Source organism: Globicephala melas, chromosome 8, assembly GCF_963455315.2.
Source record: "Globicephala melas chromosome 8, mGloMel1.2, whole genome shotgun sequence".
Taxonomy (NCBI): Eukaryota; Metazoa; Chordata; class Mammalia; order Artiodactyla; family Delphinidae; genus Globicephala; species Globicephala melas.
In genome coordinates this window covers 37323545-37337668 of record NC_083321.1, presented here as the reverse complement: position 1 = coordinate 37337668, position 14124 = coordinate 37323545, and the positions used below count along the sequence as shown (strand labels likewise).

At 38.4% G+C, this 14124-nt stretch overlaps 1 protein-coding gene across 1 annotated transcript in view; it reads right to left on the bottom strand.

Moving 5' to 3' along the window:
• The window catches only part of TSG101 (tumor susceptibility 101), a 58207-nt gene that overhangs the window by 28190 nt on the left and 15893 nt on the right, over positions 1–14124 (bottom strand). The window contains exons 5-6 of the mRNA XM_030864926.2: positions 7100–7226; positions 3318–3384 (exon numbers count right to left, since the gene is read on the bottom strand). Coding sequence (XP_030720786.1) covers positions 3318–3384; positions 7100–7226 — 194 coding nt within the window. The remainder of the gene's footprint in view (positions 1–3317; positions 3385–7099; positions 7227–14124) is intronic.

Genomic DNA, 14124 nt, shown 5'->3' with positions numbered 1-14124 from the left:
TGAGGATGCGAAACCTCAGATATGACAGAGAGGGCCGACTATAAAGTTATACTTGGATTTTCAATTGCAAGGAGGGTCGACACCCCTAGCCCCCCGACCTCCCCCTGATGTTCAAGAGTCAACTGTAGTGGAAAATCAATACCAGCTAGAGGAGATCAGAGAAGGTTTGGGGAGATCTGTAATACCTATGAAAGTTGCACCTTTATTAAAACTCTTCAGGGGCTTCCCTGGTGGTGCAGTGGTTAGGAATCCACCTGCCAATGCAAGGGACACGGGTTCGAGCCCTGCTCCGGGAGGATCCCACATGCCGCGGAGCAGCTAAGCCCTTGCCACAGCTGCTGGGCCTGCACTCTGGAGCCCGTGAGCCACAACCACTGAAGCCCGTGCACCTAGAGCCTGTGCTCCGCAACAAGAGAGGCCGCCACAATGAGAAGCCTGTGCACCACAAAGAAGAGGAGACCCTGCTCTCTGCAACTAGAGAAAGCCCACGCACAGAAATGAAGACCCAACACAGCCAAAAATAATAAATTTAAAAAATAAAAAAAAAAACCTCTTCAGTCCTCCTACTCATAACCCTATATTCTCCAGCCATATTAGAGTGCTTCCTTATTCTTTCCTGGGATTTTTTTTTGGCTTTCACACCTATGATTACATAAAATTGAGTGGGCTGAACTTAATAACCGGTAAGTTTCCTCTGATATAAAATGTTATTGCTGTTTGCTGCTCCCTCCACCTCTAAATACTTACTTTTCTTTTAAACCAGTTCCTTCATTTATGAAGCTATCTTTAAGCTCCCACCTCCAAACAGATGTGACCTCTCCTTTAAAGCTGTTTATCACAGCAATTAACATTTTCTGTCTTTTCTGATATCAGAAACTGTTTTCTAATAATACATGCTTGCTAGTACATATACCAAAACTGGAACAACTATCCTTGACATACTTTTTAGTTTCCTTGCATACATGCTGCAAGGTGCTAAATAAAACTTTCAAAAGATCTTAAAATTTTAAAGAGACCTTAGAGATCATCTAGTCCAACTTTCCACAGCAAGAATAAATATTCTCATATTCACTGTTGTAAAATAAAGATTCTTGAATCACTGATTTACTAATTCTCCTTTAGGATAAAGCGAGAAGACAAAGAGGTCCTGAGGCTCTTCTGCCAAGACCTTGCATATGCAGAAGGATACAGACAGTAATGTGAGTACAGTTACCCTTAACAACTCATTAGCCTGTCATGAGGCTCTTCTGCCAAGACCTTGCATATGCAGAAGGATACAGACAGTAATGTGAGTACACTTACCCTTAACAACTCATTAGCCTGTCATGAGATTAGCATGTCATTAAAAGTTACATTTCAAAAAAAACCCAAAAAACAAAACGCATCAAATCTTGAAAAATAGCTACCTCAAAAAGGAACTTCTAGGCTTCCCTGGTGGCACAGTGATTAAGAATCCGCCTGCCAATGCAGGGGACATAGGTTCGAGCCCTGGTCCGGGAAGATCCCACATGCCGTGGAGCAACTAAGCCTGTGCACCACAACTACTGAGCCTGCGCTCTACAGCCTGCGTGCCACAACTACTGAGCCCGCGTGCCACAACTACTGAAGCCCACGCGCCTAGAGCCTGAGCTTCGCAACAAGAGAAGCCACCGCAGTGAGAAGCCCATGCACCAAAATGAAGAGTAGCCCCTGCTCGCCTCAACTGGAGAAAGCCCGCAGGCAGCAACAAAGACCCAACGCAGCAAAAAAAAAAAAAAAAGAATAAATTTTTTTAAAAAAGGAACTTCTTACAAATAACCTCACAAAAGACACTTTTTTTTTTTTTTTTGCGGTACACAGGCCTCTCTCTGTTGTGGCCTCTCCCGTTGCGGAGCACAGGTTCCGGACGCGCAGGCTCAGCGGCCATGGCTCACGGGCCTAGCCGCTTGGCAGCATGTGGGATCTTCCCCGACCGGGGCACGAACCCGTGTCCCCTGCATCAGCAGGCGGACTCTCAACCACTGCACCACCAGGGAAGCCCACAAAAGACACTTTTAAGGTTATGTAAGATGAGTAAGATTTACATTTCTGTCAATATTTTCAGCCTTCATTTTTATCTACAAGTTTCTCTGAAGTGGCTTCATTGTTCAGAAGTCCATTTCCTTATTGTGCTTCTAATAACCATTCCCTATATGCCCAAAGTTCCTTCTTACTAGCAACTGTTCATTATAACAGCTTGTAATTTCAAGGCTTCAGATAGAATTCCATTTCTAGAACTTAATCAGAAAATTAAAGGTCTCTAGAAATCTAAAACTTACAACTTGTTTATATATAACAATCATAGGAATCTTTCTTTCTTGTCTCTGACAGATGTTCATCTAGTCTGCTTACCCAGATAAATGTGACAGAATACTTACTACCTTATAAAGCAAGTTCTTGAAATTAAGAAAGGCCCCCAAATAAACGTTTGCGAAATTTAACTTATAAGATCCTGCATATTATATATGTATATACATATATTTATTTATGGCAGGTGTTCCGGAATTCTAGCTGCATTTATCTGTGACGTTCTATGGAGCTAAGAAGAGTTAGCAGGATTAAAATTTTTTTGTTAATTTTGAGTAGCTGGAAAATTTCATCTAGGCACCAAGTATATGCCAGTCTTGCATTCTAAGTTATCCCCAAGACCACCTTTGGAAAGTACTCCTAGATTACCCCTGGAACAGGTACACATTTAAAACATGGATTAATAATTATTTCTTATCGATTTTTCTAGTATGTATTATTCATAGACTGATTTCACTATTAATTTCATTTACCTGTTATGTTATTAACATATGGATACTAAAGGTTGGTAGTACGTGTAGTCTATGAACTGAATAAATATGGGGATGAGACTGACCCCATCACATGCACCATTAATTCATTCCCTGTAGTTTACAGAAAAGGTCAGTTTTTTAAAAAGGATATTAAAATATTTTTCTCAGTGGCTGAGGTCATCATAATTAGTATTCCATTAATCTTTCAGCCATTTACACTGGATATACAGAGTTCTTAAAAGGAAAGAAACAAGGATTTCAAGGTACAAAACTAATCAAGATTATTGTCATTTCCCCACCCCTTTCCTCTCTCTGAATAGAATGGAGCTGCATTTCTCTAAATGGAAAAAACTCCTCTTGAACTATGTATATACCATAAAATTTCAGCAATAAACTGAGTTTTACCTTCCATTAAATTGCAACCATTTTCATTTTAATGCCCTAGTTAGCACCCATTATTTTTATTCTAGATCTAATAGAATTTCTAATACAATTATTCAAAAGATAATTTTTCATTACCTGGGATTGGGAGGGTATCCGGATGGGTATGCAGAAATTCCACTTGGCATGCCTGGCATGTAGGAAGCTAAAAATAATTTTTAATATTTTAAAATAGTATGCATAGTCCTGGATATATAGGGTATCAAATAATACACACATCACCATCAAACCACAGCAAAATTTCATACAGTTAAAGAATTCAAATCTCAGCACCAAAAACAAAACACTCCAGCCATATTAGTTTCACTGCAACTAATAAATAACTTCAAACCACATAACTCTAAAAGCATTAAATGTGACAATTCCAACAAGGATTAACTGGCGAACGGGTCAACCTGGTCAGCTCTTCAAGCTCTCAACGAGTCTATAACCTGAGACAGGAGCCAATTCAGTTTGGAATTTAGAGGAAGGTAAATGTGCCCTCCTCTGGTCCAAGGTCAGCTTCTTAGAAAGTGACCTCTTTATTATACCTAAGATATCTTTTGAAATTTCTTGCAAGATTATGTTGACCGATTAGCACAGCTGGTTTTGTTGGCTTGACTGAGGACTTTAAACGACTTCAAATTACTACAAGAAGTCCTAAACAAAACTTATATTCAGCCAGACTGGTTAAAACAAACAAAAGCTTGGAAATACTAGGTGGAAAAAGGTTCAAATCTAGCAAGCATAAAGAATGCTTTATATATATTTTAAAGAGAACACTAATGACAAAGAACTAGTCAGTGATGCCAAGAGGCTAACCAACATCGAGGAAGAAAAAGAGAAGAAGTTAATCTTGGCCTTAACTGGAAACAACTTGTCTGAGAATCAAATTAACCTCAGTGAAATTTTTCTCACTGAATATAATTAGCCCTTAATCCAATCAATAAATATTTTAGTGCCTTTCTGTGAAAGGCACTGGATTAAAAAAGAAAGAAAGAAAGAAAGAAAGAATTCCTGGCCTCAAGTTGCTTATAGTCTAGTGAAGGAGATAAACACGAAAAGAATAAAAATAGAGTGATAAGTGTCATGACAGGGGAAGTACAGAGTGATATATATGGGATCATACAGGAGGTAGCTAATTAAATGTAGGAGGTGGGGGTAAACAAGAGTGATCTAGTAGATGAATGGTACACAAAGGCTTGAAGAGAGAAGTGGAACACTCAAGAAGTAAACTTTTAGAGCACATAATGCAAGTGGATGGGAGAAGTATGCTGGGCTCTGACTAAGGGCCTTAAACGTCTTTATCAGAGTTGCTGAGCTTACATCCCCAAGTATCAGTGTTCACAGTCTTCTTGTTAGGGTGAATCTATAGATGTCATAAGTAAATTTTTTCTTAAGTATAATTAAGCTAAGGATGATGTTCAGTGCTATTTCATAAAGGGAAAAATACCTCCCAAAATGTCATAATTGCTAGATCTCATAAAACATTTCTTCTTCCTGGGCCAAAACACAGTTGATCTTTATGAACATCAAAAGATGAGGCCACTATTAGGTGTCAGCAACATATATAGTCAATTACTAGTTTCTCTCCCCATTCTAGTTTCTCTTAAACACATATAAACTACGACTTCACAGTTATAAGCAATTTCCTCATAATTATAGGCAATTTCCCCTTCTAAGGTTCTGAAAAGCTAGTAATTTGACCAAAATCTCCAAATTTTGATTTTGGGAAATAACAAAAGTTGAGTCCAAGACTGGTAAGGAAGCAGATAATGAAGTAATTTCAGAGCCAGAATAAAATGGAATACAAATAAGCATAATACATGGGGTTATTATAAGAATTAAATAAGAACTAATATGAAGTGCTTAGCTGTGTCTCATAGTCACCACTGAATAAATGTTGACTATTACTGTTAGTTGTCAAAAAATGAGGTTTGGGCACAACACTTTTTTAGTGTGACTTATAGCTAGTTCAAAAGTCTTCCTAAAACCAGAGATCAAAAATGTTTACAGTAGGGCTTCCCTGGTGGCGCAGTGGTTGAGAACTGCCTGCTAATGCAGGGGACACGGGTTCGAGCCTGGTCTGGGAGGATCCCACATGCCACGGAGCAACTAGGCCCGTGAGCCACAACTACTGAGCCTGCGCGTCTGGAGCCTGTGCTCCACCACAAGAGATGCTGCTATAGTGACAGGCCCGTGCACTGCGATGAAGAGTGGCCCCCGCTTGCCACAACTAGAGAAAGCCCTCGCACAGAAACAAAGACCGAACACAGCAAAATAAATAAATTAAAAAACTCCTACCCCCAACATCTTCTTAAAAAAAAAAATGTTTACAGTAATGATGATGATGATGATGATGATAATAATAATAATAATAGAAGTATATAATTTCTTAACTAGAAGATCGTATTTAAGTATGGATCCAAATTTCTGGGCTGTTCCTTGATGTGTGGGTGTAGGACGGAATTCAGACTTTCATTTCTTTGCAGTCATACATAACAATAATGAATATCATTTAAATGTATAAAATGTATTAAAACTGTAATGGACAGACAATAAGTTGGTCTCTTTTAGTAATTTACTTATATTAGCTCTATATTGTTTAATGTGATTTATAGTGAGTGAATGCAAAATGGAAGTGCAATAGTGATCTCTTTAGTGAGGTCTCTTTCTTGAATGCTGCACTTCCAATGTTAACATGAAACTAGAAGAAATTTAGGAAAAAGATGTTGCTTAGGGGACTAACATTCTGAAAAGGTTACCTTTATCTTAAGTGGTCACTGGCTATGTTACTTGAGCAAATAAATATGAATGATGATCTAGGAAATATTTTGCATTTCAACATTAGATGGGCAAGATAATCTAACCTTGGATATTAAAGTCAACAGAATTTATTAAGATGAAAACAAATTTCTGATCCAAAAGAATCCCTAGAATCTTTATTAAAAGAGCAACAAAATGCTACAGCCAAGCTTATTCTGGGAAAGCAGAGAAGGAAAAGGAAATGGATTCAGAAAGTTCTGTTAGATTCCCATTCAGCTTGTTAGTCAAGATGCTCCTCAAGGCAGAATGGATTAAAAAGGAAGATGATAATTTTCAGTGGGAGGAAAATGAAAGCTCACATAATCTAACTTATAAGATAAATTAAGTCTGGTTAATTATCTTAAACAAAATTTGTTTTAAAAAAATCACAGCTCAAAACACAATGAACAGGTTTAGTAAAGTCAAAACAAGTAAGTACAACCAACTCTCAATTATCCAGGGTGATTTTAAAGTACCAGTAAGAATTATTTTTGAAAAACCCAGAAATAACAGAGATAATGTACACCAGTTAGGGGAGAACTGATATTGACTCCATGCCCCCACCCTCTCCACTCAAAGTAAAATCATGAATTGGTTGTACTCAAGAGAAGAAAGCTGAGAGCTAGATGTCCATTGTGTACACCCAGAATAGCTGAATGTGAATTATATAGTTTACTTTATAATTGATTCTTATCTATAGCACTGATCCTGGAGTTGCAAACAAAAGGAGGTCAGATTGCCTTTCTAGTTGTATCTACTTCCAAACGGATCAAATAAAGCTATTCCATGGCATGCATAATTTAAAAAAAAAATTCCAGCTCTATTCCAGCATTCTTTCTCCTCCATTTTGGAATCCAGCACACCCATAGTTAGATTTCTACCCACAAACGAAAGCCCAAATGCCAGTCTTTGTTGAGAATCTGTACATGCAGATGTGGGGCCTCAGAATACCTCCAAAAAATCGACTAACTTGATAAGCTAAAAAGCAAATTGAAGTCATCAAAAAAAATATTTTTACAAGATTTTGTTTTCTTTTGTTTATATGAGTTTAAAAATCAAATCTCAGTTCTACTTACTGTTTGGTGGCCCTGTTGCCTGGTATGGTGGATAGGATGCTGAAATAGTAGCACGAGAAAAGACTGGAGGTTCTTCTCCAAACACCACAATCATAACTTGAATAAGCCCCAACAAGTCTGACTGTGGCTAAAAATGGAAAACAAATTTAAGTCATTTACAGATTTACTTTTTGGCAATAAGGAAAAGTCTGGCCATTTCTTATCTGTTTTCAACTTAGCGCGACAATTTCCTTTGTAGGACCCCAAACGTGAAAATTCCATTTAATTAATTTAATACAGCTAGGTGATTTCTACTTATTATTTATGTGTAGCAAGGCTGCTACTTCATGTATATAAAAACAGCACTAGCCAAAGCAGTATACTGCAAAAATCAGATGGTATTGTTCTTCATTTGACTCCATACAGCTAACCAAAATTTATTATATTTCCAGTGGACAAATTAAGGATGCTGGTACGGTATAAACTCAGGGATGGATGTAAGCAGTAGTCACAAATATTATTTAAGGTCTTTAAAAGATAACAATGTTACCTTGGAAACACATGTTCCTAGATTAATTTTTATTAAAGATAGTATTATGAACTCTGAAATTATAAGTAGACTCCATTTTAGAAATCACTAGATTGTTGTACAAAAGATATAAATTATTAAAGGATCTTTCCTTCCAGTACCATAGTTACAAAGAGAGTGCCTGTATCCCATAAAGGCTGCTAAACTTTTTTCTCAAGTACCTATTGATCACTAATTTAAGACAAACTATGCTAGGCAAAGTTGTTCAAACTGACTTATCTGATGGTTGTTTTCACCCATTATATTCTGTGTATATCTCACCTCACACACTTCATTCATTAGTTCATCAGGTTCTGAAGGATTACTCAATTATCTTGATCAGTTAATCATCTTCATAACTTCCCTTCTCCTGACAGAAGAGTTTACTAGCAGCTTTCAACTTTCCAAAGCACCAATTTTGTTCCATTCTGTCCCAACGTATGGACAGTGACAATAGATAACATTTCAGAAAGCTTCTTATGAAAACTTACTGATTCTCACTATTCCAATACCCTTCTTATGTTTGTCTGTAAACTTACACGCTGAGACAGGGAGTAAACATGTATAGTATCTGTGTAGCACCAAGGAGTGTAGGCTGGAGATTATGGCTGGTGTGTGTATGGGGTTGCTACTGAGAATCACACAATTTAAATCTCTTGTTAATTATTTAGTCCAACAAAACTCCCTAACTAAATCATAAAATGATTTTAAAATCATGCACTTTAAAAACTGAGATAATTCACATACCATAAAATTTACCATCTAAAGGTGTATAGTTCAGGACTTCCCTGGTGGTACAGTGGTTAAGAATCTGCCTGCCAATGCAGGGGACATGGGTTTGATTCCTGGTCCGGGAAGATCCCACATGAGACAGAGCAACTAAGCCCGTGCGCCACAACTACTGAGCCTGCACTCTAGAGCCTGAGAGCCACAACTGCTGAGCCCATGCGCCACAACTGCTGAGCCCAAGCGCCACAACTGTAGAAGCCCACGCACCCTAGAGCCCATGTGCTGCAACAAGAGAAGCCACCATGATGAGAAGCCCATGCACCACAAAGAGTAGTCCCCATTCGCCACAGCTAGAGAAACACCGCGTGCAGCAACAAAGACCCAATACAGCCAAGAATTTAAAAAAAAAAAAAAAAGTGTATAGTTCAGTGGTTTTTCTCTATCACCACTGTCTAATTCCAGAATATTGTTATCATCCTCAAAAGAAATCTATCCCTATTAGTGATCACTTCCAATTTCCCCCTCCCCTCAGCTCCTGGCAACCACAAATCTATTTTGTCATTGGATTTGCCTATTCTGGACATTTCATGTAAATGGAATCATACAATTCGTGTCTGGCTTTTTCCACCTAGCATAATATTTTCAAAGGTTAACCCATGTTTGTAGTATGAATCAGTACTCCATTTATACAGTCTTATAACCATAGTTTTGTCAAGACAAATTTTATTTTAATTCTTTACCATACCATTCCTTTCACATTAAAGTCTTTGAAGGAAGAAAAATTAATCGTTAATACCTACTTCCAGGCCTATTATAAAGCAACAGGTCATGAATATTTCAGAATGACAAATGACTAATTCAGAATGATACAGGATACAAAAAACATAGCAAGAATGTTAGTTTATTTTAGCTCAAACACCTAAGGGTCAACTGAAACATATAGTATCTTTATAAAACTTTTTTCCTATTGAAAACCCTGAAAACTTGAAGAGCAAAATTGCTTTCTTCTCTATCCCTTTTTGCTTTTCCAGCAAGCAATAAAAAGGTCAGATTTTACATTCTAAGCAGTATATGATACACGTTCAGGATTAGGATTAATAAGCAGTTGAATTAGTAAGATCAAGATAAATGAGAGCAGCCCTAGTTCATGTTCTGTGCCATGCTAGATTACTACAATAGCCTTCTGTGCGGGTTCTAGTTTTACTTACTGATTATGATTGAGAGAATTTTCTATAAAAGTTCACGCTCCCCTCCCATTATACAGAGTTGTTGCTGAGAATCAGTTGCTTAGGCAGAAACTACATTTTCCAGTCCTTTTTGCAACTAGTTTTTACCAATGGACCATAAGCAGAAGAGATTTAACTTTTAAGCCAAGGTGCACAAGAAGGAGGGCTACCAATCTCTTTGCTTGTCTTCCTTGATGCGGAGGACTCTGAAGCCCCGGGAGATGGTGGCACAACAAACTGGAAAGCGCCTGGTCCCTGAAGCTCAAGTGAGGGAAAGCTGCCTGCCAGTGAGGCAGACTCCCAGTGGACTATTACGTGAGCAAGAAATTTCCAGCGTTAAGTCTCCAGTATTTGGCGTTTTATGTTTTAGAGCAGCTAGTGATTTTCAGTCAGAAAGCTAATTAATGTATTTATCTAGTACACTTCAGACATTATACCTAACAATCATTGCATTTAATGCCTTACTTTTGTTCAGAAATCTAAAATGACTCCCAGCTGCCTATTCAAGGATGAAGTCCTTAGCTAAAAATCAGGATCTTCCATGATATAACCTTGAACACCATACCAAAGTTAGCTACCCTTATGTCTTTTTTGTTAGATTTGTGGAATATAACATACATACAGAAATGTATGTAACTTTAAAGAGTAACAATAAAGAAAATATTTGTGTAGCTATCATCCAACTTAAGAAATAGAAGTTTGCCAGCAACTTACAAGTTCCTGACTGCATCCCCCTCTATCTATTCTATAGTTACCCACTTCTCTGACTTAGCAGATAATCATTCTTTTCTTTAAACTACTACCTTATAAACAATTTTCTAAACAGTATGTTTAATTTTTTCTGTTTCTGAACTTCATATGAATTAAATCAAACTGTGGATTCTATTGAGACTTATTTCAACAATGTAAGATACATTCCTGTTAAAGAGTATAGTTATAAATTCATTTTAATTGCTGTATGGTGTTCCACTGAATGAATACACAACTTCTTTATTCACTCTCCTGTTGTTAACAGTCATATGGGTTGTATCCAGTCTTTGGTTATTTATGCTGCCATGAACATTCTTGCTCTGTTTCCTAGTATGTATGTGCAAGCGTTACTCGTTTTTTTTGGCTGCATTGGGTCTTCACTGCTGCACGCGGCCTTTCTCTAGTTGCAGCGAGCGGGGGCTACTCTTCGTTGCAGTGCGCAGGCTTCTCATTGTGGTGGCTTCTCTTGTTGCGGAGCACAGGCTCTAGGCATGCGGGCTTCAGTAGTTGTGGCTCACGGGCTCTCAAACACAGACTCAGCAGCTGTGGCACATGGGCTTAGTTGCTCCATGGCATGTAGGATCTTCCTGGACCAGGGCTCAAACCCGTGTCCCCTGCATTGGCAGGTGGATTCCCAACCACTGCGCCACCAGGGAAGCCCAAAAGGGTTACTCTTGTGCAGTAGTTATCAACTGGGGGTGCTATTTTTGTCTCCCAGTGGATATTTAGAAATGTCTAGAGACATTTTCAGTTGTCACAACTGTCATGCTACTGTCATCTTGTGGATAAAGGCCAGGGATCCTACATCCTATAATGAACAGAACAGCTCTCCCACAATAAAGAATTATCTGACCCACAATGCCAGTAGCACTGAGGTTGAGAAACCCTGCTCTAGTGTACATACCAAGGAGTGGAATTGCTAGGACATAGGGCATGGGCCCTTACAACTTTACTAGGTAATACCAAACTAATTTCCAGAGTAGTGTGTCAATTTTGCTCCCATCAGCAGTGTCTAAGAGTTCCCTTTGCTCCACATCCTCTCTAAGCCTTAGCGTTGTCAACTGGTAGTGCAAATTTAATGCACATGTAATGGTATCTCGTTATGGTCTTAATTTATATTTCCCTCACTACTAGCAGGATTAAACATCTTTCCATATGTTTACTGGCCATTAGGATTTCTCTTTTGTGAAGTACTTGTTCAAGAGTTTCATCTATTTTTCTATTGGGCTTCTTTCTTTTAATGATTCCCAAAAATTATTTTTATGTTCTGGACATTACCCTGTGGGTGTTAAGTACTATAAGTATATTCTTTCAGTCTGTGGTTAGTCTTTTCAGTTTTTAATGTGTCTTTCATGAACAGAAGTTCTTAATCTGCATAAGCTCAAGGTAAAATTTAGTAGTCTTTTCCTTTATAGTAAAAGTTTTCCATCTTGTTAAAAAAACCCTCACCTATTACAAGATCATGAAAGGCAGTCTCCTATATTATGTTTTAAAAGTCTTATTTTTTTGCCTTTCACAATCTACCTGAAATTGATTTTTGTATATTATACAAATAGGAATCTCACTGTCCCAACTCCATAACTGAAGTTAATCTTATCCCCACTTACCTACTATAACACCACTGTTATACATCAAGTGTTTATATATAGGCATACCTTTTCTTACTGTGCTTTGCTTTATTGTCCTTTGCAGATACTGCAGTTTTTACAAATTGAAGGTCTGTGGCAACCCTGCATTGACACGTGATGGTTAACTTTTTTTTTTTTTTTTTTTTTGCGGTACACGGGCCTCTCACTGTTGTGGCCCTTCCCGTTGCGGAGCACAGGCTCCAGACGCGCAGGCTCAGCAGCCATGGCTCACGGGCCCAGCCGCTCCGCGGCACGTGAGATCCTCCCAGACCGGGGCACAAACCCGTGTCCCCTGCATTGGCAGGCGGACTCCCAACCACTGCGCCACCAGGGAAGCCCCATGGTTAACATTTTTAACAATAAAGTATTTTTTTAAATTTATTTTCTTGAAGTATAGTTGATTTACAATGTTAATTTCTGCTGTACAGCAAAGTGATTCAGTTATACATATATATATTCTTTTTCATATTCTATTATGCTTTATTATAGGATACAACAAAGTATTTTTAATTAAGGTATGAATACTGTTTTTTTAGACACAACGCTATTACACATTTAATAGACTACAGTATAGTGTAAACATAACTTTTACATGCATTGGGAAACCATGCAATTTGTGTGACTCATTTTATCGCAACATTTTGCTTTACTGCAGTAGTTTGGAATTGAGTCCACAATATCTCCAAGGTATGTCTGTATAGTGGATCTTTTTTCTGGGTTATTTATTATGTTCCATCTACCCATTGGAATATTTCTCTGACAATTCCATACCATCTTAATTACTAGTTTTTTAAAATGCATTTTGATACCTCTAAGGCAAGTCCCTTCCAGCTTACTCTTCTTGGCTATTATTAATATTTGCATTTCCATATAAACTTTGGATTCAGCTTATCAAGTTCACAAAATTAACAAATATGCAAAGAAACAAACACTTCTGTTAAGAAATAGACCAGGGCTTCCCTGGTGGCGCAGTGGTTGAGAATCTGCCTGCTAATGCAGGGGACACGGATTCGAGCCCTGGTCTGGGAGGACCCCACATGCCGCAGAGCAACTAGGCCCGTGAGCCACAACTACTGAGCCTGCGTGTCTGGAGCCTGTGCTCCGCGACAAGAGAGGCCGCGATAGTGAGAGGCCCGCACACCGCGATGAAGAGTGGCCCCCGCTTGCCACAACTAGAGAAAGCCCTCGCACAGAAATGAAGACACAACACAGCAAAAATAAATTAATTAATAAACTCCTACCCCCAACGTCTTCTTTAAAAAAAAAAAAGAAATAGATCAATTTGTAGAGAACCAACATATTTATAATACTGAGTCTTCCAATCCATGAAAAAGGTTCTTTCAATAAAATTTGGAATTTTCTCCATAATGGATTTGTACATCTTTTGTAAGGTTTATTCCTACGTCAACAGCATTAAAAATATAAACTATTCGTAAACCAGTTAATTCTCTATTCTGCTAAGTCTAATCTGCTATTAAACCCATCTATTGAGTTTTTTGTGGGTTTTTTATTTTATTTATTTTGGCTGCGTTGGGTCTTCGTTGCTGCACGCGGGTTTCTCTAGTCACGGAGAGTGGGAGCTACTCTTCGTTGCAGTACGTGGGCTTTTCATTGCAGTGGCTTCTCTTGTTGCAGAGCACAGGTTCTAGGCGCGTGGGCTTCAGTAGTTGCAGCACGTGGGCTCAGTAGTTGTAGCTTGCAGGCTCTAGAGCGCAGGCTCAGTAGTTGTGGCACACGGGCTTAGCTGCTCCATGGCATGTTGGATCTTCCCAAACCAGGGCACGAACCTGTGTCCCCTGCATTGGCAGGCGGATTCTTAACCACTGTGCCACCAGGGAAGTCCCTCTATTGGGTTTTTAATTTCTATTATTCTATTTTTCAGTTGTAAGGTTTCTATTTGGTTCATTTTACATATAATTATAATTAGTTCTCCATATTGAACATACTAATCACAATCATTTTCAAGTCTGTGTCTGATAACTGGGTTACCTGGGGGGTGGTATCCTGTTTCTACTCTTTTTTCCCTCTTTGTCCTATCTCTTGATGTACTTGATAATTTTAAATTGTACACCTGACACTTCGTGAAAAATTAGACAGGCTCTATATATTATCTCCTTCCAGCAACAGTTCACTCTATCCTATGGC